Here is a 22,796-nt window from a genome sequence, read left to right on the forward strand (position 1 = left end):
CCTTTTTAGGGCCACCCACGAAATCTGTTAAAGAGCTGTAGGCATTAATGTGCATTTTCAGTATTTTGGAGTAGTTGGGTTGGGGGGGCTAAAAATTTGAAGTTGAGCTTAAGTTGCGCGTTGTCGCAGTCCCCAAGCCCTTGTCAGCCTTTCCACCTACAGTGGCAAATTCTCTGATAACTCGGCTGCGTTGCCAGTTTTTACAGAGGTTTAGTGTAAGCTCGGGCTCATCTAACCTATGTCGACTGCGCTCGCACTCCCACGTCAAGGGCAAAGTAATGATACAGTATGGCGAGTAATGCCTAAAATACTATCATACCTTTTTTGCAGAAAAAGTTGGCCGACCCTCGTTTTAATAAGCTGAGAGGTTCTTAAGCACGCTGAAGTTTGAGACCACTGGCATAGAACATGGCTGGATTTCGACTTTCAATGCCTCCGTTTATCATAGGCTGGTTGGTTCCCTTTTATGTTATTCAGTAAACTATTTTTGTCAAGAACCCAATCATGACATCTTGTACTGTATTTAAAATAGTGCAAGGCACTTTGAGATTCTCTAGATAGCACCTTAAGAATTTTGATGCATCCTGCAATCTTTTTTTTTTTTTTTGGCGGTACGCGGGCCTCTCAACGCCGCGGCCTCTCCCACCGCGGAGCACAGGCCCAGGAAGCGCAGGCCCAGCGGCCACGGTCCGCGGGACCCTCCCGGACCGGGGCACGAACCCGCGCCCCCCGCATCGGCAGGCGGACCCCCAACCACCGCGCCACCAGGGAAGCCCATCTTGCAGTCTTTTAAAGCCAATAAGATACCTCCTCTGTACATTATCCTAATGACCGAAGTAGAAGCGGGAAAACGCTTCCTTTTCTTTGAGGAATAAGCCTAGAACCAATTCTGTGGGCGGGGAAGGGCGGGGCAGGCGAGGGAGGCAGCAGTCTATTGTCCAATCAAGACGCGAGGGTCCCTATATATATTGGGACGACTGGGTCCTGTTACTACTGTTAAAGTAATTGGTGCTGCTTGTGCATGGCTCGCACGAAGCAGACCGCTCGCAAGTCCACAGGCGGCAAGGCGCCGCGCAAGCAGCTGGCCACTAAGGCGGCGTGAAGAAGCTGCACCGCTACCGGCACGGCACGGTGGCCCTGCGCGAGATCCGCCGCTACCAGAAGTCCACGGAGCTGCTGATCCGCAAGCTACGGTTCCAGCGCCTGGTGCGCGAGATCGCGCAAGACTTCAAGACTGACCTGCGCTTCCAGAGCTCGGCCGTGATGGCGCTGCAGGAGGCGTGCGAGGCCTACCTGGTGGGGCTCTTCGAGGACACCATCCACGCCAAGCACGTCACCATCATGCCCAAGGACATCCAGCTCGCCCGTCGCATCCGCGGGGAAAGGGCTTAAATCTTACACCGCCTCCTATTACATATACCTCATCCGAAAAGGCTTTTTTCAGAGCCCCTCAACTGTCACCAAAAAGGAACTGTTCATTCTAGAGGATACATGTTATCCCCAAAAGAAAAATGACAGGAGAGTTTTGATGAAATAGCTGTTGTGGGCTCAATTGTTGCTGTGTCACTTTAGTGCTGCACATTTGGAGATAAAGCTGCAGACAGAGGTCTGTATTCTGTGATCCTAGTCAGCCTATTGAGCTGTTTCTGGGGAAGCATACTTAAAGTGATACAACCATTAAGCCTTTGGCTACACGAAGGGACTGAAGAAAAACTGGCCCATACCTTGTGAAAGTTTATTGGTTTCTGTGGATAATTGTGTAAATGGCAAATGAAGGGTTTTTTTGTTTGTTTTTGCCCAGTACCCTAGCTCCTTGACTTCAGAAAATGTGCCTCTTGCCTTCCTGTTGCAGAAAGAAATACTGGTCGAGGTTCAAGCCTCACAGCTGCCAATTACTACTAGCTGTATAATCTTTGCCAAATTACTCATCTCTCTGGGACTCACCTAGAACAGCTGTAAAATGTAGCAGACGAATTGGTTTGTAGGGCATGCTTAGATTCGTTCCTGGCAGTTAAATGCTCAATGAATGTTAGCTCTCTTTATTATGCTTCTCTCCTGTAAAGCATGACTTCCCCCAACCTCTTCACAAATTTTCTGAAAGTTTTGTGATTGAAAAAGTGGGAAATACTTGGTTGGAACATTTTCTTGTTAAGATCTCCTTTTTAGATCTCGATTTGCATAGTTCTGAAAGGCAGGCCTGTAGCAACACACCATGAACTGTGTCTGTGAGAAGGAATACAAAACAGCAAAAGAGCCAAATAGTAAATATTTTAGGTTTTGCAGGCAACATATAGTCTGTCACAGTTTTTTAAAAATACAATTTAAAAATAGAAAAACTCAGCTCGACGGCCATACAAAAATAGGCCACTGTCTAGATTTGGCCATAGTAGGCTATAGTTTCAACTCCAGGAGTTCCTGAAGAGATGAAGTGTATTGGCCTACAGTTTTTCACAGGGGAGAACTGTTGATTGCATGAGAGATCCTAATCATCACCCCATCCAGGCACAAAATCCTGTCCATGCCTCCCCCTCCCACCTCCCAATAAATAGCAAACTTCATCCTCCATTCCACTTCCTGGTTATTGTATCAGTTCCCTTGGATGTTAATGTTTTCCTGAATTCTCTTAAACTTCTATAACCTCCAGTCCCTTAAGAGCCAGTCCACACTTATAGTCAGTGGCCAATTATTTCACTGGAAGATACAGGTCTATCTTCACTTAAACACACAAAAATATCCACACTGATGTCCTACAAAAGAGGGTGTTTTGACCGTGTAATTTGTTAAATGTTGATGGAGGTAAGGAGTTTGAGAGCATTGGGAAAAGCACCGTGAAAGAGGGACAAAGTCCCATGCCATCTAAACAGTTTGCGCTTTCGAGGGCTACTGGAAGCCCTTGAATAATTTTTAGCAGGTTTCAGGGTTTTTTCTAAAATACATTATCGGGGTTAAGCATTTTTCTTTGTTCTTATTTTATTGGATTCGCTTAGGAATTAAAGAGAGAAAGCATCTCAATCAAAAACAAACCAAATTTGTTTGAATGAAGGTCATTGGATCCTGTAGCCAAAGCAATTTCTATTCCTCCTGGAAGAAGTCACTTTGGCAACAGAACTTTTCCTAGCGGCAAAATCCCATTCTCTAAAGACAGTGGCACGTGGAAACTCCTTGGGAGGCAGAACCGGTTTTTAAAGTAAGATCTATATGGTTAATTTGGGGCTGTAGGCAACCAGCTGTCCTGCGCCTGTGTTACTTGCCGCAGTTTGAAACAAAGTTTATGGCAAAACCACGGAACCTAGTGTCTTTCCTCTTGCAAAAATCAAAGGCCGAACTTAGGGACAAAACCTTTTAAAAAACGTTCACTTGGTACTTAGTAAAAATTTATTGCAACAATGCAACTAACTAGCTCGATGCCGTACGCCTGATGGACACATATGAAAAGCTTAAGGGATTTTTAAAAATATCTTTCATTAATTGCGCGTGATTCATAAAAACATAAACAAGTATGTGAACATGGAGGCTGTTTTCCTCCTTTGGAGCTTCAGAGAGTCAAATTCTGTACCACTGTTTTTAGCATTTAATCAAATTTTGGGACTAACAAACACAATTTGGGAGTCCAACCACGAGAGCCGGCTGCCTGAGGGCGGTGGATCGGACGCTCCACCAATCACAGGGCAGCACCGGCTTATATAAGCCCCGGGCCCGAGCAAGGTAGCATTGCAAAACTTGCTCTTTGGGTTTTGAATCTCCCTTCTTCTAGCAGTTTCTTCCGTCGCCATGTCGGAAACCGCTCCTGCTGAGACGGCTGCCCCGGCGCCGGTGGAGAAATCTCCTGCCAAGAAGAAGTCTACTAAGAAGTCCGCGAGCGGTGGCGCGGCTAAGCGCAAGGCGACCGGGCCCCCAGTTTCTGAGCTGATCACTAAGGCTGTAGCCGCCTCCAAAGAGCGCAATGGCCTTTCTTTGGCAGCGCTCAAGAAGACCCTGGCAGCTGGCGGCTACGACGTGGAGAAGAACAACAGTCGAATCAAGCTGGGTCTCAAGAGCCTGGTGAGCAAGGGTACCCTTGTGCAGACCAAGGGCACGGGTGCTTCCGGCTCCTTTAAGCTCAATAGGAAGGCGCCCACCGGGGAAGCCAAGCCGAAGGCCAAGAAGGCGGGGGCTACTAAAGCGAAAAAACCCGCAGGGGCCACCCCTAAGAAGCCCAAGAAGGCTGCGGGAGCAAAGAAAGCAGTGAAGAAGACTCCCAAGAAGGCGAAGAAGCCCGCAGCCGCTGCCGTCAAAAAGGTGGCCAAGAGTCCCAAGAAAACCAAAGCCGCGGCAAAGCCGAAGAAGGCTGCCAAAAGCCCCGCTAAGCCTAAGGCAGTGAAGCCAAAAGCGGCGAAACCCAAAGCTGCCAAGCCTAAGGCAGCAAAACCCAAAGCTGCAAAGGCAAAGAAGGCGGCTCCCAAAAAGAAGTAGGAAGTTGGCGCTTAAGACGCAAACCCCAAAGGCTCTTTTCAGAGCCACCCAGAGATCTCTGAAAACAGCTGTGCACTGAGTAACATTATTCTCAGCCACCCGCCAAGAAAAAATTGCTTGCCCTCTACTTCCACTAAACGTTTTCACCTTTGCTCCTGCTTGGAACTCAAAGCGAAACACACTCTTTTTAAAACATAACAAAGTTAGAAAATCTGACCTGCATCCAGGAACCTGCAAAATTGTCCACAAACATGTTAAATGTGAGTTGACCATTTTAAGACATTTTGGTTCCTAGGTGTTTAGCTACAAAGAACTTTTTAAAGTTAAAAAGCCCGCGTCACGTTCAGATAGGTCAACTGTTCCTGTTCAAATGGTAGACATTTTTATTCCGGTTTATGCGCCACCTAAATTCACTGCACACATCTATTTTTAATTTAATATTGCAGGAATCAAGTCACAGAGCATAACTTTAGCACTGGCAGAGGTCGAGTTATACTGCAAATAAGCTGAGAAAGTGTTTTGATTGTCCTCAGGGGCCCTTAAAGAAAAAAGATACTTTGATTTTGCATCTTGACACTGCACTCACTTCCTTACCAAAGCTCTTGATATCTTCCTGACATTCCGAGGACATGACTAGGAGGTCCGAAAAGTGGCTCAAACTGCTTGCCAAATTAATTACATGAAATAATTTCCCCAGGCAATAATGACAATGGAATTAAATGAAACTACTGTCCCAGCTCCTCCGCAGAAAAAGTAGATGGCTCTGAAAAGAGCCTTTGGTTTCGAAGGCGTTGCTCTTGAGGCCTTACTTGCCCTTGGCCTTGTGGTGACTCTCGGTCTTCTTGGGCAGCAGCACCGCCTGGATGTTGGGCAGGACGCCGCCCTGAGCGATGGTGACTTTCCCTAGCAGCTTGTTGAGCTCCTCGTCGTTGCGGATGGCCAGCTGCAGGTGGCGCGGGATGATGCGCGTCTTCTTGTTGTCGCGGGCCGCGTTGCCCGCCAGCTCCAGGATCTCGGCCGTCAGGTACTCCAACACCGCCGCCAAGTACACCGGTGCGCCGGCCCCGACACGCTCAGCGTAATTGCCCTTGCGGAGCAGGCGGTGCACTCGGCCCACGGGGAACTGGAGACCGGCGCGAGAAGAGCGAGTCTTGGCCTTGGCGCGAACTTTGCCGCCTTGCTTGCCACGTCCAGACATAATGCAGTATTTTAAAGCCTACACCAGAAGCAACTAAGGTGAAAGAAGAAAATCGCACATTTTATAGCTGCAGCTGGGCGCGAAAAAGAAGCTATTCCATTGGGTAAAGTAGTAATTCCGTTTTAAAAGAGACGTGTCGGTCCTTTAAATGCGCGTTCTGATTGGACAAAGTTGATAATGACGTCATTAGCAGTGTTCGCCAATCAGACATAGAACTTTACTAAGTGTCATTTGAATATGCTGTTGTAAGTGAAACGGACTCGCCTCGCCCATTGCTCACTCTGTTTCTCGAGGATTTTGTTAACGCCACTTCACCATGCCTGAGCTTGCCAAGTCCGCTCCTGCCCCGAAGAAAGGCTCCAAGAAGGCGGTGACCAAGGCTCAGAAGAAAGACGGCAAGAAGCGCAAGCGCAGCCGCAAGGAGAGCTACTCCGTATACGTGTACAAAGTGCTGAAGCAGGTCCACCCGGACACCGGCATCTCGTCCAAGGCCATGGGCATCATGAACTCGTTCGTTAACGACATCTTCGAGCGCATCGCGGGCGAGGCGTCGCGCCTGGCGCATTACAACAAGCGCTCGACTATCACCTCCAGGGAGATCCAGACGGCCGTGCGCTTGCTGCTGCCCGGCGAGCTGGCCAAGCACGCCGTGTCCGAGGGCACCAAGGCTGTCACCAAGTACACCAGCTCCAAGTGAGCCACTGGCTGCAAAGCAGTTGATCAGGTTCCGTCATATCCAAAGGCTCTTTTCAGAGCCATCCACGCTTTCCAAAGAGAACTGGCACTTAGTTTAAACAGCTTTAGAGGTAGACAAAAGCAATATTAATCTGAAGCCTTTAGTAAATGCTGCTTAATTTGTGCAACAAATTAGATTTTGGGTTTGTGGCACTTCAAATAAGATGATCTTGATAACAAGTTGTACATGTTACAGCCATCACCCAAAACGAATTTTATTGTGCTTATTTCACTTACTGTCCAGCTCAGCTTTACTCTGAGGATCAGTCTTTAAGTTAGTGGCTAGCAAATTTCAAATGCTCTTTAACTGAACGTTTACTTATATTATTTTTCAGCAGTTGTACACTTGCCATTCCATGCCCTGACCCTCACCGTGCTTTATAAATATCACCCCAAAAAATGGATTAAAGGAAAACAAGCAGGTAGTGTCCCCTTTAGATTTTTCATGTAATTTGATCCTGCTGCATTCTTAAGTTTTTGGGAATGGCATTTCTGTTCACTATTATTTTTACATGGTCAAATTTTTTAATTGGGAAAAAGAATTTAGAGTATCAGTTTCTTTACTGAGTCAGTTCCACATTTCATCTCACTCTGTTTCCTCTTTACCTTTTTTCCCCTTTTAAGAAGGGAGAAACTCTAAATGAAAAGGCAATCTTTGAGACCTGAAGGATGGCATTTTTCTCCAAGGGGGAAGCGCAATCTCCCGGTGTTTAGGCCCGTATTTCAGAGCTAATTAGGCATTCTCAAAAATCAGTGTGGAAATATAAGTCCCAAGCATGCTACAGACTATCAGATATTAAGATGGTAAAACCCAACATCTTCACTGTTTTTCTAGATATTATTCAATCTTTTCCCATTAAAGGACAGGAGGCCTTGGGCTTCTGGGAATAGAAAGCACAAAATTGGGGCTGAAATTATGTGCTCAGGAACAAAGGAGAGTTAAGCCAAAACTGTAGACAAAAGCCAGTGATTGCCTTCCCTGTAGCCTCAAAAAGGTCACTAGAAATATGCAGAATATTTATGGAGTTTAATATTAGTTCATTTCTTTACTACATCAATTAACAGTGAATATGAAATTAGAATTGTTATTGATGTAGTGAAGACATGACTAATATCAGGCCTAGAAAGATAGTTATTTCCTGAAATGTACCATATAGCCGTGCTCCATTCTGTTTCTGTTAAGCCCCAGTTCCTCTACCATCTAAATCCTGTCTGTCCTGCAAAGCCAATCTCAAATCTAATCGCCTCTCTGATTATTCCAACTTGCATTGTTTTACCTTCTTGAAGTTTCTCCAGTTTTTTTCCTTTTTATTTCAACCTCTCCCACACACATACACCCTGTCTATATGCAAACCAGGACCTCCCAGTCTTTCCTATATCTTTATGCCTTTATCTCCATTAGACCTAGGAAGTGTGATTTATTTCTAGAGTATTCTTTAGGTATTTAGCATTTTATTTTACAATTTTTTTGGGGGTGGTGCGTGCCATGGCCTGTGGGATCTAGATATCCGACCACTGCATTGGAAGCACAGAGTCTTAACCACTGGACCACCAGAGAATTCCCTTATAATTCATTTTTAATCAACATTACCTGTGTCCACTGTTATGATTGGCCTATGGGACCTACACTTGAAATTAGGAGACCAATTCCTAAAACATTTACCACTTACTTTAAGAGGCCAAGATTTTGGCTTCTCTGAAACACAGTTTCCCTATCTGTAAACTGGGCATAACAGCAATTCCTAGTCACATGACTATTGTGAGGATCAGTGAGACTGCTTTGTGAATGTCTAAGAATTATTATGCACATATTTTGTATATATTAAAAAGGAATCTTATACATCTATTTGGCATTTGAAAGGCTTAAGGTCATCTTCATTTATCAAACTGAATCTCAAAGTTCAGCCCGTACAGTGTTTTCTAGTTCATTTTTTCTTTCAATAAATATTTGTTGAGCACATATTATGTCCCATAAACTCTTCTAGGTGCCAGAAATATATCAATGAACTAAACAGAAAGGAAGTCACGCACAGATACAGTTTATTTTCTAATGTGGGAACAGACACGCACATAACAAAACAACAACAAAAAAAGAGTGTCAGAAGATAATGAACATTAAACATTTGGGAGGAAAACAAAGCAGAAAAGGAAGATAAAGAATGGTTTTGTTATCTTCCATTTTAAATAACATAATCACAGAATGCTGATCAAGAAGGTGAAATTTTAACAAAGATGAAGAGACGAGGGAGTGGGCCACTGGGGAAGATTCTTCTAGGCAGAAGGAAGCAGGAACAAGAGACCCCGAATGTATATGTGGGGGTAAGGGGGAAATATCTGGTGTTAGACAAGGGACAGCAGGTGGCCAATGTGACTGGGACTGAAGTGGCAAAATAGCTGGAGGTGGGAAACGGTGCTGGGAATGGGGCCTTCCAGAATGTGTAGGACCTTATATGACAGCATAATGGCTTTGGCTTTCATTCTTATATGTTTCAAATTCTTAGTAGCTGCAGAAAGCTGTAGGTTTTGGGTGATCAGCTGTGACTCTTTTTTTTTTTTTTTTTTTTTTTTTTTTGCGGTACGCGGGCCTCTCACTGTTGTGGCCTCTCCCATTGCGGAGCACAGACTCCGGACGCACAGGCTCAGCGGCCATGGCTCACGGGCCCAGCTGCTCCGCGGCATGTGGGATCTTCCCAGACCGGGGCACGAACCCGTGTCCCCTGCATCGGCAGGCGGACTCTCAACCACTGCACCACCAGGGAAGCCCAGCTGTGACTCATTTTGACCCCTGATCCTGGACTTCAAAAGGACAACGGGCATGGTGCTCTGTGTGGAAGTGTCATTTTACTTCTTTGCTGCAACCTCTCAGAGAGGTCAGAGAGAAGGACTACCAGGCCAAGTCAGGGCATCAGGGACCCCAGAGAAGTACCAGACCCTTCCTTACAGATATAGGAACTCCAGGCCTTTTACTCCCAACAGTTACTTTTTGTTCCAGAATAGTCCTCTTCTCCAAAGCCTCCTGAACTGAGCAAATTCCTGTGGAAGAATCACTGATTTTGAATCTGTTTCCAGTTTGGGGCCACCAGGGACCACACAAACAAGAGCCACTGACAAATAATGTTCTTTCAAACATCAAACCCATACCCACCATTTAATACATGTGTCCACTCCTGAATCTTAACCTTTCTCCAACTTCTTTAGTTTTTTCTGGCCTTATTTCCACCCTTGTCTCAAGCCACGAGAGCGAAATCTCGCATATTTCTTCTCATGGTACATTATCCATGTAACTAGGTAATAATCAAAGGGCCACTCTCACTTTTACGTTCCTAGTTTCTCACTCCTCTTGTGTCCAGTGGTTCCCAATTTTAATCATGCATCAAACTTGCTGGTAGAACTTTGAAAAAATATATTACTGCAGAGCTTTGCCCCTAGAGATTCTGATTCAATTTATCAGAGGAGGGGCCTGGACATCTGGGGTATTTGAAATTCCCCAGCTAATGCTGATGGCTGTGAGGATTGAGAGGCACACTCTTCTGTGCCCACTGTGGGAAGTAGCCCCTAAGATGGCACCCAGTGACCCCTACCTTCTAATACTTGTGCCCTTCCCACATTGCTCCAGCATTATGGTCAACAGGATATGACAGAAGTAATGGTATGTCACTTTCAAGATTCGATAAGAGACTTCCATCTTGATAACTCCCACTCTCTTGGATCACTTGTTCCAGAGGAAGGAAGCCAGCCCTTGTCATGAGTAACCTTATAGAGATATCCACATGGCGAGGTACTGAGGCCTCCAGCCAACAGCATTATAAACAAGCTTTTTCTTGGACTTTAGAAGCTCCAGTCCCAGTCAAGTCTTTAGAATCTAAAGTTTAGATGACCTGACTGCAGCTTTGTGAGAGATCTTGAATCGGACTACCACCTAAGCTGCTCCCAGGTTCCTGACCCTAAGAAAATCTATGAGGTAATAAATGTTTGCTGTTTTAAGCTGTTCAATTTTGGAACAATGTGTTACCCAACATATTTAGTTGATAATATACCAACTGAAACCTTAGCGATCCTTTCTTTCAAGGTCAAATCTTGTTATACCTCTTCCAAGAAACTTTCCCAGATTGCCACATTCCAGAATAATATTACTCCCTCCAAATTCCTACAGCAGTTAATATTAAATACAGTTTGATGTAATAATAATAAATATTAATTATATTACATTTTATATATACAATTATATATAAGTAGTGTTATATTAATGCTATAATATATAATTTATATATTTATATAACATATATAGATCTAATTTATATAGAAGTATAAAATATAACAATAGTGCCATTTTGCCATTTACTGGTTTATGACATTGCTTATTTTATTCAGTATTGTTCAAACTTCAGTTAGTTATTTGAGTTCCACTTTTATGATTTTTTCTGTATCAGGGTGCAATCTATACTATTGTTTACTTAATATTTAAAAATATATATATTCTTTAGGGGAATTCCCTGGCAGTCCAGTGGTTAGGACTCTGCACTTTCACTGCTGTGGGCCCAGGTTCGATCCCAGGTCGGGGAACTAAGATCCTGCAAGCAGGGCTGCTCAGCCTAAAAAGAAAAAAAAAAGAAAAAATGAAATCAATGTATTTTAAAAGACAACCATAGTGGAAAATTCCTGCCTCTGACCATGAACAGAATACAACTATAAAACAATATATAAATATGTAAATATATGTATATATTATTCAATTTCAGTTATATGCTATTTGCTGTCTACTACTTTGAGTCTGAAACTTGTTCTTTGTTATAAAGTTGAAAGACTGGGGAAGGGGGCAAGGATTAACAAGTGTTTGCAAGGCCTTAAAGATCTGCTAGCACCAAATTAATGCTTTCCCAGTTACTTAATCAGAAAGATTTAGAGAGAGAAGAAAAGAGAATGATATTTTCATTCTCTGTTTCAACATTTTAAACACCAAAGTCCACATACTACTTATGATAATTTCCCATGCCCCCAGTAATGCTTAGTACAGATCTGAGAAAATACTGGTTAATTAATGTACTATTTAATTGAGCCACTATTATATGTCTAACTCAGGAAATATAAAGTTATATGACCCAGGGAAGCTCACTTTGTGGTGGAACATTTATTAAGTTATACTTATTTTTGTTTCTCATATTATTTAATCATTATTTTGTTGAAAGAAAAAAAATCTATGTAATGTCTTTTTCATAGTAACTTCTTTTTTTTTTGCGGTATGCGGGCCTCTCACTGTTGTGGCCCCTCCCGCCGCGGAGCACAGGCTCCAGACGCGCAGGCCCAGCGGCCATGGCCCACGGGCCCAGCCGCTCCGCGGCATGCGGGATCCTCCCGGACCGGGGCACGAAGCCGCGTCCCCTGCACCGGCAGGCGGACTCCCAACCACTGCGCCACCAGGGAAGCCCCATAGTAACTTTTATTTGTGCACCTCACCTGGGTCCCAAGAACACACTTGGAAGCAGGGTACATCATCTCATAAAATCCTTCTAAGAAAACTGGGGCCTTATTATTATCTCCATTTTACAGGTAATCAGAAGAATCACAGTGTTAGGCTGCACCCTGTAGGCCTCCAAGTCCTGTAATTGCCCAGCCTTGAGACCAAAAAAAATGCCTGGAGACAGCAACAGAGACATCAATGGTTTATTGAACAGGGGATCTTACACGTCTGAAGCAAAGTTCTAGAGTGACTCCCCACTCCGTACCAACAGCAGACAGGACATGGCAGCAGTCTTCATGGTGGGGGTTGGGTGGGGGGTGTACCAGTGTACCAATTATAGGGGGAACTGATGTCAGGTGGGCTCATCAGTTACTGGGGAAACCAGCAGAAGAGGACATCCCTCACCGTCCCTTTGGTTAACAGCCATCAAGGGGGCAGATATTTCCCTTTAATAACCCAGCATGCTGGAGCCGTTCTGTTCTAAGAATCAGAAAAATTTCTGGTTGGAGCCGGGGCAAGCACTTAAGCAGATACTGATAAGCTCTATGATTAAGAGGAAAGGTCAGTCCTGTGAGTAGGGTGAGGTGAAGCAGGGACTGTTCGATCAGGGGATGTACAGAGAGCAAGAGAACAGCCATCTTGTGTGGCCTGATCATACACACAGGCTCACTGAAGTAGTATCCAAGATAACCAGCTAACAAGCATTGGGCAGAACTTCAGTCACAAAAGGTTTTCCAGGGCCTATGTTCCTTCCACCTGTTTAGGCTGCTTTAGAGTAGGTTCTTTATTAATTGAGATTATCAGAATGACCTTCCTTTGGTGCTCTATTTGGTTTTGCTATTTTCAGCATTTTATTCCCGTTCATGTATTTCTCTTGCTTATCTCCAGTACATCTGGAAGTTCTTCATTTCGTTTGCTCTAATATTTTGTCATTTGAGGGATTATTGAATGTCAGAGTTTACGTCATGGCTCTTCACTCAAGGATCTGCCCTTAAGCAGTAAACTGTATGGCACTTACATCTTGCTTTTGGCATAGGGGGAAAAATCCCAGTAGTTATTGGCTGTCATTTATTAAGTGTGTACTATCTTTGGATACCGTGCATTATCTAATTTATTTTTCCAATCTAATGAGGTAAGTGCTAGTGGTATCTTTGGTCTACAGCTAAAGAGACAGAGGATTGGGATTGTAACATTATCGTAACATATTGGCTGCTTTATTAGTTTGCTAAAGCTGTCATAATAAGGTACCTCAGTCTGAGTGGCTGAAAAAACAGAAATTTGTTTTTTCACTGTTCTGGAGTCTAGAAGTCTGAGATCAAGGTGCCAGCAGGGCTGTTTACTTCTGAGGGCTGTGAGAGAAAGATGGGTTCTAGGCCTCTCTCCTTAGCTTGTAGACGGCCATCTTTCCCCCTCCATCTTCACATGTGTTCCCTCTGTACTTGCCTATGTCCAAATTTCCTCTTCTTAAAAGGACACTAGTCATATTGGAGTAGGACCTAACCACTTTCCAAGGACCTCATTTTAATTTAACTTCCTCTTTAAAGACTCTATCCCTAAATATGGTTACATTCTGAGGGTTTAGCGAGGCGGGGGGAGGCAGATAAAATTCTCCCCATAATAGCTGCCTTACTTTAAATAGAACAGCCAATAGAAATCAGGGGTGTATGACTACCTTCCCCGGACTAGGCCTAGTTTTGGTTCTTTGGAATGAGGAGGACAAAAGAAACTAAGAATAAGGATAGGTTAATGTTTAAATGTCTACTTTAAAAATAACTACATTGTATCTATTGCAAATAATTAAGCAGCATTCAGGTCTCATCCACAGTGATACTTGCCTTTTACTTGGGCAAACCTGGATTGCTGACCCTCTGGGAGAATGAGTATAAAGGGTCTTCCCAGGGGGGGCTGCTGCTTCAGGGAGAGGCCTCTTCTTGTCTATTTCATTACTGCTTTCAAGGCAGAAATAATGGTCAGATAAGAGATATAACAACAAGTCCATGTCTCACGTGGTACGATTTCAGGGGGCAGGTTTCTCTCTGCTCCTTGGTGGTACATATTTCCAACAATTGAAATACAGGGTGTCTGCAAGCATTGTGAGTATAAGTTGCAATTTTCAAACACTGTCTTCTGGAAAAGTTACAGACAGAGCTTAGTTCGTCTTAATTTCAGTACTATAATCAACAGGCAGACTTTGCTATACATCCTTGTTTCCCACAGGAAAGGCAAAAGTTATTAATTGTATGATGATGATAGGGTAGAGCTATAGGATCCTCCAAAGAGAATTTGACCAGTATTCTCCAAGAAAAAAAAAAATTGACATTTTTTTCCTTTCCTGTTCTTGGGAACAAGAGGGAGAATCTTTTTTTTTTTTTTTTCAAATAAAGAATGGCATCTTTTTCACTATTAAAACAAATATGAATGAGTCATCTCCATTTGTTTTGAAAGAATTTAGTTTGATGATAACAAAAGACCACAAAATCTATCATTTGTATACTGATGGCCACTACCACGAGGCTTATAAACTGATTCTGTCATTGATCCTCTAGCTATTTAGACAAAATACTCCCCTTCTCTGTGCATCAGTTTGTTCATCTAGAAAATAGGTATGGAATGAGAGTGGCCTTAAAGTTCTATTGCAGGCTATCATCTTCCTACATAGGAAGGACTGAGGTCCGGGACACTGGAGCAGCAGGGCACGGTGCAGATTAATGGTATATATTCTTCTATATTTCTTAACTCCATCAAATTACAACTGAAAAATGATTGAAAGTCATGGTTTGTGGTTTGTAGAGGTCTATGTTCCATGGTGTGGCCACTGTGAAAATTTAACACTAGGCTTGAAGTAAGCAACAACTACAGTCTGATGTAGCCTAAGGAGATAAGCATCCCACCTTAAGAAGTCAGGATGTTGTTCAGGGATTTCCCTCCACCAAGATTTTGGTTCCAACAAAAATATATCAGAGGATTGTCAGGATGGCAGAAGCGGAGAATCCATAGTAGATGTCATTCTGAGTGCTCTGATGAGGTTAATTGTTCTGATGACTTCAGAAGGATCCCTTCTCAAGCACGAAGTGATGGATGTAGCTCTGGAAAACAAGGCATAAGCGAAAGTTCAAGGAAAAAAAGATGTGACTGAAGAGATGGTAGCTTTGATAAAAATGTCCTTGACAGTGAGGTGAAGGTGTTTGAATGTTAAGCTCTTTGGTGTGGACACTGCAAAAAAATGGAGCCAGAATGAAATGTCTAAACTTCAAGAGATTTGACTCAAATATAACTTATACTTTTTAAGGTATATCCTACTACCATTTACTGATAAGGTATTGCAGTTAATCTCTGTGTGTTTAAATTTTGGGCTTCACAGACACTTCATAAAAGTTATTGATTTCTTCAAATTTATAAACCTGATTTCTTGAACCAACAATACAGTGTTTAGTCTCTTCCTCTAGTCCTGTGACTAGTATTTATTTACATTCAATTTACCATCTCACTTCTTTGATCATGAACAACTAACCCACTATGGCAACTGATGTGCTAACTTGAGCATCGTTAGCAAGACCTTGAGTTATCGCTGGACCAAAGGGTATGCCTGCAGTGACCCATATCAATTTTACACAACTGCATTTTAAAGATTTTAAGGATTGGAAGTCCTAGAGTAATTTATGGGTTGACATTTAAAAAAAACATTTTAACAAATACTATACCTTGATCCTATGTCCAGTAATAATAGACTAGGCAACTCAGATAAACCCTGATGCTTAGAACAACTAGAAAACATCTGATTGAAGGGTCAGGCAGCTAGCAAGAAAATGAATTACAGAGCCAAGAATCAGAAAAAGAAGAAAGCCCAGAGTACTAGGCAGCTAGAAAATAAGAAAATCTCCATATACTATTGTGGAATGATCTTCAGGATATATATTTTAAAGGAAAAAAAAACAAAAACAAAAACAAACCCAAGGTAGAGAAAATTATGTGTAAGATGTTACTGTTTATCTAGTAGAGGGGTACTGGGACTTCCCAGTGTTCTAGTGGTAAAGAATCTGCCTTCTAATGCAGAGGAAGCTGGTTCCGTCCCTGGTCAAGGAACTAAAGATCCCACATGCCAAGGGGCAACTGCCACATGCCAAGCTGGCGCGCCACAACTACTGAGCTCGCACGCTCCAACTAGAGAGCCCGCGTGCCGCAAACTACAGAGCCCACGCACTCTGGAACCCGCACCACAACTACAGAGCCCACGCGCCCTGGAGGCTGTGCGCCACAACTAGAGAGAGAAAACCCGCACGCCACAACTAGATAGAAGCCTGCACGCCACAATGAAAGATCCCGCATGCCTCAACGACGATCCCGCATGCCACAATTAAAACCGGAGGCGGCCAAATAAATAAATAAATATAAAATAAATATTAAAAAATATAATAGAGGGGAACTAAGAATACACAAATGCATGCTTATAATTAACAAACAAATAATTGGAAGTTAAATCACAACATTAAAAATTGTTACTTATGAGAGAGGCTATAGGCTAAAAGAGAAAGACCTCTTTGAACATAGCTTGAGTTGACCTTGGAACTATGTAAAAATATTTTATGTAAGGATAAGGTTAAATTTTAAAAAGCCAAATCCCTAAACATAACAGCAAAATGAAGCAAACGGATCTGTGTATTCAGATAGTAGCATAAGCACACAGGGAATTATTTCCAAATAATTTGAAAAACAGTAAATCAAACAGTTCTAGTGTGACATAATTTATTAAGGCAGCAGTTCTCAAAAGTTTTCGACCCATGCACGTTTTAAAAGTATTGAGGATCCGAAGAATTTGTGTTTCTGTAGGTTACTACTATTGATATTTACCTTACTAGAAGTTAAAACTGAAAGAATATTTGTTTTATTAATTCATTTAAAAATTACAATAAACCCTTTTCAACATACATATTTTATGAAGATAGCTATATTTTTCAAAATTAAAAAATTAGTAAGAAGATTAGCACTGTTCTATATTTTGCAAGTATCTTTTAAATAAGTTTCAGGATAATTGTGAAAATAATTTTAGCTTCACAGACCCATTAAAAGGATCTCAGGGACCCCCAGGGGTCCCCAGACCACATTTTGAGAACCACTACCTTTAGGACAAAGAGAAAGCTAACATTTTATTTATTTATTTAGTAACCACATTGTTGGTGGTAGTGTTGGGGATGGCTGTGGCAGAAGCTGGTACACAGGACAATTTCAGAATGCCTTGGTTATTAGCGTTTGGACTGATTTCTAACAATGGCAATCATTAAAATGCAATTTGCTCTCCTGAAATTTTATTGAACAAAGCATCATCGAGTTTCTCAGGGAGCTCTTTTTTGAGACTTGATCCTATAGCATTGCAGAAGGTGGAGTTTCCCCTAATATAAGTACAACAGAACCTTAAGACTGTAAAGCCAGGCACTTTCTGGAGAAGAAGATGCTCATCTCAGTGACACAGGGCACAAAGACTTTGGAAAAGATGAATAGTGAGACACACCAGGTAAACTTCTTATTCAGCTCATCATAGTATTTGTTCCAATTGCTTATTATGGATTCATGGCTTTTACATGCTGAATCTATTCCAGTAAACTACAACTGTTCTGTTTGTTTAGTTTTAATTCTCAAGTTAGCACTACTTACACCGTGGGGATTCTTTCAGGTTTTCTTGCCACTCTCATCTTAACTCTCTTTATTGTTACTCCAAACATGGAAGATCATCCTTGCTTTCAGTGAGCATGGTGTTCTAGACCCATCAGAATTTCCCTTGTCTCAAAACTTGTAATCAGTTCCTCTTCAAGGAATTTAGTTTCTTGAATAGAGGTGGAAATCTCCATACCAGGGTTTTGCGTCATGCACCTGGCTGCATCAGATGACTTTGAGAACACTATGATGACACATTAAAAACCCTGTTTTTAAAGGCTAAGTGCTTGTTACTCTTTTCACAGAAAGCGCTTTATCTTGTCCCCAAATAAATTTTTTTTCAATCAAACTCACTTTTCTTCTTGAGCTGATAGCTTCACTCTTCTCTGCCATATAAAACGTCACCTCACCAAGGTTAATTTACTAGAGTTTGGGCTGCTTATCTAAACAATGTGTTTATAAAACAGTATTATTAAAAATTTTATAAAACATACAATGGACTTTTATCCAGATATATATTTCTAAGATACACATAATACATTAGTAATTTTAATATTTCACTTTGAGCTTTTGGAAGAATTAATATAGTCCACAGCTCATAAACATGAGGATGCTCTTACTATGTTTTCTTTTTGCAATGCATTGTCCCAAATGATTCTCCCAGTTATTATCATCTGTACACCAGTTATTTTAAAAGAAAATGAAATTTTAATTTTTCCAACACTTTCCACTTTCTGATTATTCTATTAATTCCATTAAATATAATTAAAATATAATAGAAATTAAAACTTAATATATATGTATGCATGTATAAAGTGTATCCTGGCTAATGGAATGGTATAGCTAAAAATCTCAAAGGTTTGGCTCTATACTCTCCATCTCACTGCTGTTCTGTACCAAGAGCCTAAAATAATCAGACACTAGACAGTCAATGCTTTTATATTTTTTGTCACCCTCTTGGAGTAAGAGTGTTGGAAAAATTAAAATATAACATATTTTAGTAATGTGTGTATAAATAAAACATATTTTATGTGTATATAATATGTATATGGATAAATATATGTACATATACATACATGCACACACTCATATTATGGTGTAATTATTTTAATTGCAGGCAGCACTGAATTTCAATTTCTTAAGATTTTTGGTCAAATACAGCTATTTGGCCAAATACAAATACATTAAAACATACAGAGTTATCTTAATATTTCACTAGTTTATTTTCAAGATATCAGTTTAAAATGTTGGGGAAGAAAGAGTAAATTAAAACGAAGCTACAATCAAATTAATACAATCAAATTAATATCAATAATTATTTTTTAGGGGCTTCCCTGGTGGCGCAGTGATTATCCGCCTGCCAGTGCAGGGCACAGGGGGTCCAGCCCTGGTCCGGGAAGATCCCACACGCTGCGGAGCAACTAATCCCATGCACCACTACTACTGAGCCTGCGCTCTAGAGCCTGCGAGCCACAACTACTGAGCCCGCGTACCACAACTACTGAAGCCCGCGCGCCTAGAGCCCATGCTCCGCAGAAAAGGCCACCGCAGTGATAGGACGGTGCACCGCAGCAAGGAGTGGCCCCCTCTGGCCGCAACTAGAGAAAGACCACGCGCAGCAACAAAGACCCAAAAGAGCCAAAAATAAATAAATACAATGAGCATCTGAGGTAGTATTTGTTGGTCTCATTCCACACATGAGGAAAATAAGGCAAAAAATAAAATAAACTTAGCAATGTTATGCACATAAAATTTCTTTAAAAAATTATTTTTTAAAAGTCCAGTGTTACATTTATACAATGTCACGTACCAAATTTGAGTGCGATATTTTTATACAGTTCATATTCTCAAAACACTGTTCCACAAGAACCAACTAGTAAAAGACACTGATATATTTGAGCTATATTTTAGGTGCAACTCCAGAGTCACATCACATATACATATTCCTAGTATTAAATGAGGTGTAACTTTATAGTTTTCTTTTCTTTTTTCTTGGACATGTGCAAGGACGTTAGAAATTAAAGCAGACACGATATAAAAAAAGTCATTTTTTAAAGAATTAAAACATATTTTAAAAAACCCTTAATTTATTAATGGATATTTTTCTTTATTCTAAGCACATGAGGAAATCCTCTGGGAAATATTTTGTCTCTATGCTTTATTATAACCTACATTAAAATTATTCTTTTTAATATGCCTAATATAAAAAGTCAGAAATTTGAAATTATAAATCACCTAGAAAAAATAATATAATACACTTTGCAAAGATGTAGGTCATACTTATTAATTCTGAATGTAAGCCCTTAAGCAAAGATTCAAAGTAGTTTCTCCATCGTAAGACTTTAGTCCTTAAGAGACTTTTCATGGCTAGTCACTCATTTGTCTTGGCATACTGCAAATTAAACATATTAGGTCACTTATGTATTTTCATATGCAATATGAACAAATGGTAATTTTTGCATCAAGTGGTCATTTTGTAGAATAACATACTTTTTTGGGGAAGCATTTCCATGCTGATTCCCTGTAAAGACTAAAATAGTTTTAAATATGCCATTCATTCCTAAGGGCCTAAAATGAAGAGATGGATTTTGGTTTCCCGAACTGAGGATAGGGAAACAGCCCTTCTCTATTTAAAAAAAAATTTATTCCGATTAATAGAGAAACAGTAAATGCAAGTGACATGCAGAAAGAAAGAAAACATGGAGAGGATCCTCACAGTAAAGGCAGGAGTAGGACCTAATCCCTCCCATACAGAGAAATTTCACTCAGAGAAATTAGGGAGTGGAGAAAATGGCAGAGTTCTTCCAACAAAGCCGCGTGGCCCAGAAATCTCCCAATTAGGATAGACTCATGAGGGACACCGTTGGTAAACTTCAAACTGCGCGCGCAGCGTCTGGATTGGCTATCGATAAACGTGGCACCTGGTTGATGTGTGCGATAATTTGAATTGGATTCTCACTTCCGTTTGTTTTTCTTCTGCCTTTCTAACTTAATATTTGGCAAACCCAAACCCAGGGAAAGGGGAGGAGAGCCAGCACCTCTCCCCAAAGAAAACATAAGTGAATAAAACGATTGGTACCTTTCTTACTGTGTGCCAAGCAATTCATTAGCCAGGTATGTACACGTTAAAATTAAGGATGGAAGACTTCCCTGGTGACGCAGTGGTTGAGAGTCCGCCTGCCGACGCAGGGGACACGGGTTCGTGCCCCGGTCCGGGAAGATCCCACATGACGCGGAGCGGCTGAGTCCGTGAGCCATGGCCGCTGAGCCTGCGCGTCCGGAGCCTGTGCTCCGCAACGGGAGAGGCCGCAACAGTGAGAGGCCCGCGTACCACTAAATAAATAAATAAATAAATAAATAAAGTTAAGGATGGAGCGCTCAAGCCATTGTTAGCAAAAACTTCTGCCGGGTTCAAACTTAAAGGCGAGCGGATTTTCCTATGGGACAAAGTGCATTTTGCCTTCTTCACTACGTGTGTGTCTGATAATGAACCTCCCCCTTCTCGACATAAAACATATAAAAATATCTCGAGTATTGCTGCAGCACCACCTACATTGTAGTGGAAGTAATTTCTAACAAGATGAAAATGAGGAAACGCGAACAGAAGGAAGACCAAATGAAGACAGAAAAGATGACCATCTGCAAACCAAAGAGAGAAGCCTCAGAATAAACCACCCCTGCTGACAGCAAATCTTGGCCCTCTAGCTTGCAGAACTGCGAGAAAATAAATCTGTTTAAAGACCAAAAAAAAAAAAAAAAAAAAAAGGAATCGCGGAACTTGTTATACTTTGAACCAAATAACAAACACCTGCTGCATAAAGTGAGTGCCACTTCTCTTCAGAAGATTGAGTGGCTCTGAAAAGAGCCTTTGGGGTGTGGGCCTAGCCTTACCGCTCGCTCCGCTGCGGCCTGGCTCATTTGGAGCTGGTGTACTTGGTGACGGCCTTGGTGCCCTCGGACACGGCGTGCTTGGCCAGTTCGCCGGGCAGCAGCAAGCGCACGGCCGTCTGGATCTCCCTGGAGGTGATAGTCGAGCGCTTGTTGTAATGCGCCAGGCGCGACGCCTCGCCCGCGATGCGCTCGAAGATGTCGTTAACGAACGAGTTCATGATGCCCATGGCCTTGGACGAGATGCCGGTGTCCGGGTGGACCTGCTTTAGCACCTTGTACACGTACACGGAGTAGCTCTCCTTGCGGCTGCGCTTGCGCTTCTTGCCGTCCTTCTTCTGAGCCTTGGTCACCGCCTTCTTGGAGCCTTTCTTCGGGGCCGGAGCAGACTTGGACGGTTCAGGCATGGCGCGGAGTTAACTGCCAAGCAGTTCAAAAATTACAGGAAGAACAAGAACCAGGCTGAGCCCTCTTCCTTCACAGCTTCTTAAACAAAGGAGGCAGTGAGTAAAGTCGAGCGTCTGATTGGTGGTGAATCCTGGAAACAGCACGTAACAGTTTTGTCCAATCAAAATAAGTGTATTTCAAAATCCGATTTCATTGGGTTAAATAAAACTAGTTTTAGCCAATGGTACACCTTCATTTTCGCGCCCAGTGAAAACTATAAGTAGAGTAGCTCTCTCTGTATCTATTCAGACCTAACTCATATTGGTGGGTTTCTACTTTCAGTATGTCTGGACGTGGCAAGCAAGGAGGCAAAGCTCGCGCCAAGGCCAAGACTCGCTCCTCGCGGGCCGGGCTCCAGTTCCCCGTGGGCCGAGTGCACCGCTTGCTCCGCAAGGGCAACTACTCCGAGCGGGTCGGGGCCGGCGCGCCGGTGTACCTTGCGGCGGTGCTGGAGTACCTGACGGCCGAGATCCTGGAGCTGGCAGGCAACGCGGCCCGCGACAACAAGAAGACTCGCATCATCCCGCGCCACCTGCAGCTGGCCATCCGCAACGACGAGGAGCTCAACAAGTTGCTGGGTAAAGTCACTATTGCTCAGGGCGGCGTTCTGCCCAACATCCAGGCGGTGCTGCTGCCCAAAAAGACCGAGAGCCACCACAAGGCCAAGGGCAAGTAGAAGTACGTCGTTCTTTGCAACTCAAATCTTTCCAAACCAAAAGGCTCTTTTCAGAGCCACCCACCTTATCAACAAAAGGAGCTGTGCTTTCAAAGTCGCATTGTTTTGGAAAGCAAGATGCTGTTGGAAATTAATCCTAGAACAAAGTTTGGCTAAGTCATTTGCATCTAGGTTATTTTCCTTAATAACCTTAAATGCCTTCCAAAAAGCAAAACATCTGCTTACATAATTTAGGTTAAATTTATGAGCAAAATTAACATCCCTGTGATTCCTCTACAGGGGCAACTGTCCAT

The 22,796-nt window shown here is 42.4% G+C and overlaps 5 protein-coding genes and 1 pseudogene across 7 annotated transcripts; 4 read left to right on the forward strand and 2 right to left on the reverse strand.

Annotated features, from left to right (window-relative positions):
- Window positions 1–1,021: 1,021 nt before the first annotated feature.
- LOC309967316 (histone H3.1-like) lies at window positions 1,022–1,392 on the forward strand (annotated as a pseudogene). The gene has a single exon. The product of its transcript is annotated as a histone H3.1-like (transcript).
- A 2,377-nt stretch (window positions 1,393–3,769) lies between these two features.
- On the forward strand, window positions 3,770–4,452 carry H1-5 (H1.5 linker histone, cluster member; the record flags this gene model as incomplete). The annotated part of the gene is made up of 1 exon (XM_082847864.1): window positions 3,770–4,452. Exon 1 carries the CDS (start codon window positions 3,772–3,774, stop codon window positions 4,450–4,452), a length of 681 nt encoding a protein of 226 aa, XP_082703990.1. The 5' UTR covers window positions 3,770–3,771.
- Window positions 4,453–5,257: 805 nt separating this feature from the next.
- LOC309967306 (histone H2A type 1-like) lies at window positions 5,258–5,650 on the reverse strand (the record flags this gene model as incomplete). The annotated part of the gene is made up of 1 exon (XM_082847880.1): window positions 5,258–5,650. One exon carries the CDS (start codon window positions 5,648–5,650, stop codon window positions 5,258–5,260), a length of 393 nt encoding a protein of 130 aa, XP_082704006.1.
- A 316-nt stretch (window positions 5,651–5,966) lies between these two features.
- Window positions 5,967–6,347, forward strand: LOC309967313 (histone H2B type 1-L; the record flags this gene model as incomplete). Its single annotated transcript, XM_082847889.1, has 1 exon — window positions 5,967–6,347. The coding sequence occupies one exon, from the start codon at window positions 5,967–5,969 to the stop codon at window positions 6,345–6,347; it is 381 nt and encodes a 126-aa protein (XP_082704015.1).
- A 5,652-nt stretch (window positions 6,348–11,999) lies between these two features.
- Window positions 12,000–21,851, reverse strand: LOC309967312 (histone H2B type 1-N). Of its 2 annotated transcripts, XR_014326504.1 has the most exons (3): window positions 21,384–21,851; window positions 14,735–14,929; window positions 12,000–12,017 (listed from the first exon to the last, which is right to left on the reverse strand). XR_014326504.1 is itself a non-coding variant. In XM_082847888.1 (2 exons), the coding sequence occupies exon 1, from the start codon at window positions 21,785–21,787 to the stop codon at window positions 21,407–21,409; it is 381 nt and encodes a 126-aa protein (XP_082704014.1). In that variant the 5' UTR covers window positions 21,788–21,851; the 3' UTR covers window positions 12,120–14,929; window positions 21,384–21,406. The 2 variants fall into 2 exon arrangements, 1 of the variants encoding a protein (XP_082704014.1); XM_082847888.1 differs by lacking the exon at window positions 12,000–12,017 and having other exon boundaries at window positions 12,120–14,929.
- Window positions 21,852–22,110: 259 nt separating this feature from the next.
- Window positions 22,111–22,503, forward strand: LOC309967308 (histone H2A type 1-D; the record flags this gene model as incomplete). Its single annotated transcript, XM_082847884.1, has 1 exon — window positions 22,111–22,503. The coding sequence occupies one exon, from the start codon at window positions 22,111–22,113 to the stop codon at window positions 22,501–22,503; it is 393 nt and encodes a 130-aa protein (XP_082704010.1).
- Between the last annotated feature and the right edge of the window lie 293 nt (window positions 22,504–22,796).

Source organism: Leucopleurus acutus (genome assembly GCF_964270905.1).
Source record: "Leucopleurus acutus genome assembly, chromosome: 10".
In the NCBI taxonomy this organism is placed as follows: domain Eukaryota; kingdom Metazoa; phylum Chordata; class Mammalia; order Artiodactyla; family Delphinidae; genus Leucopleurus; species Leucopleurus acutus.

Bases quoted from the DNA above. Each gene is read 5' to 3' on its own strand.
- LOC309967312 (XM_082847888.1), bottom strand. From the start codon at position 21,787: ATGCCTGAACCGTCCAAGTCTGCTCCGGCCCCGAAGAAAGGCTCCAAG.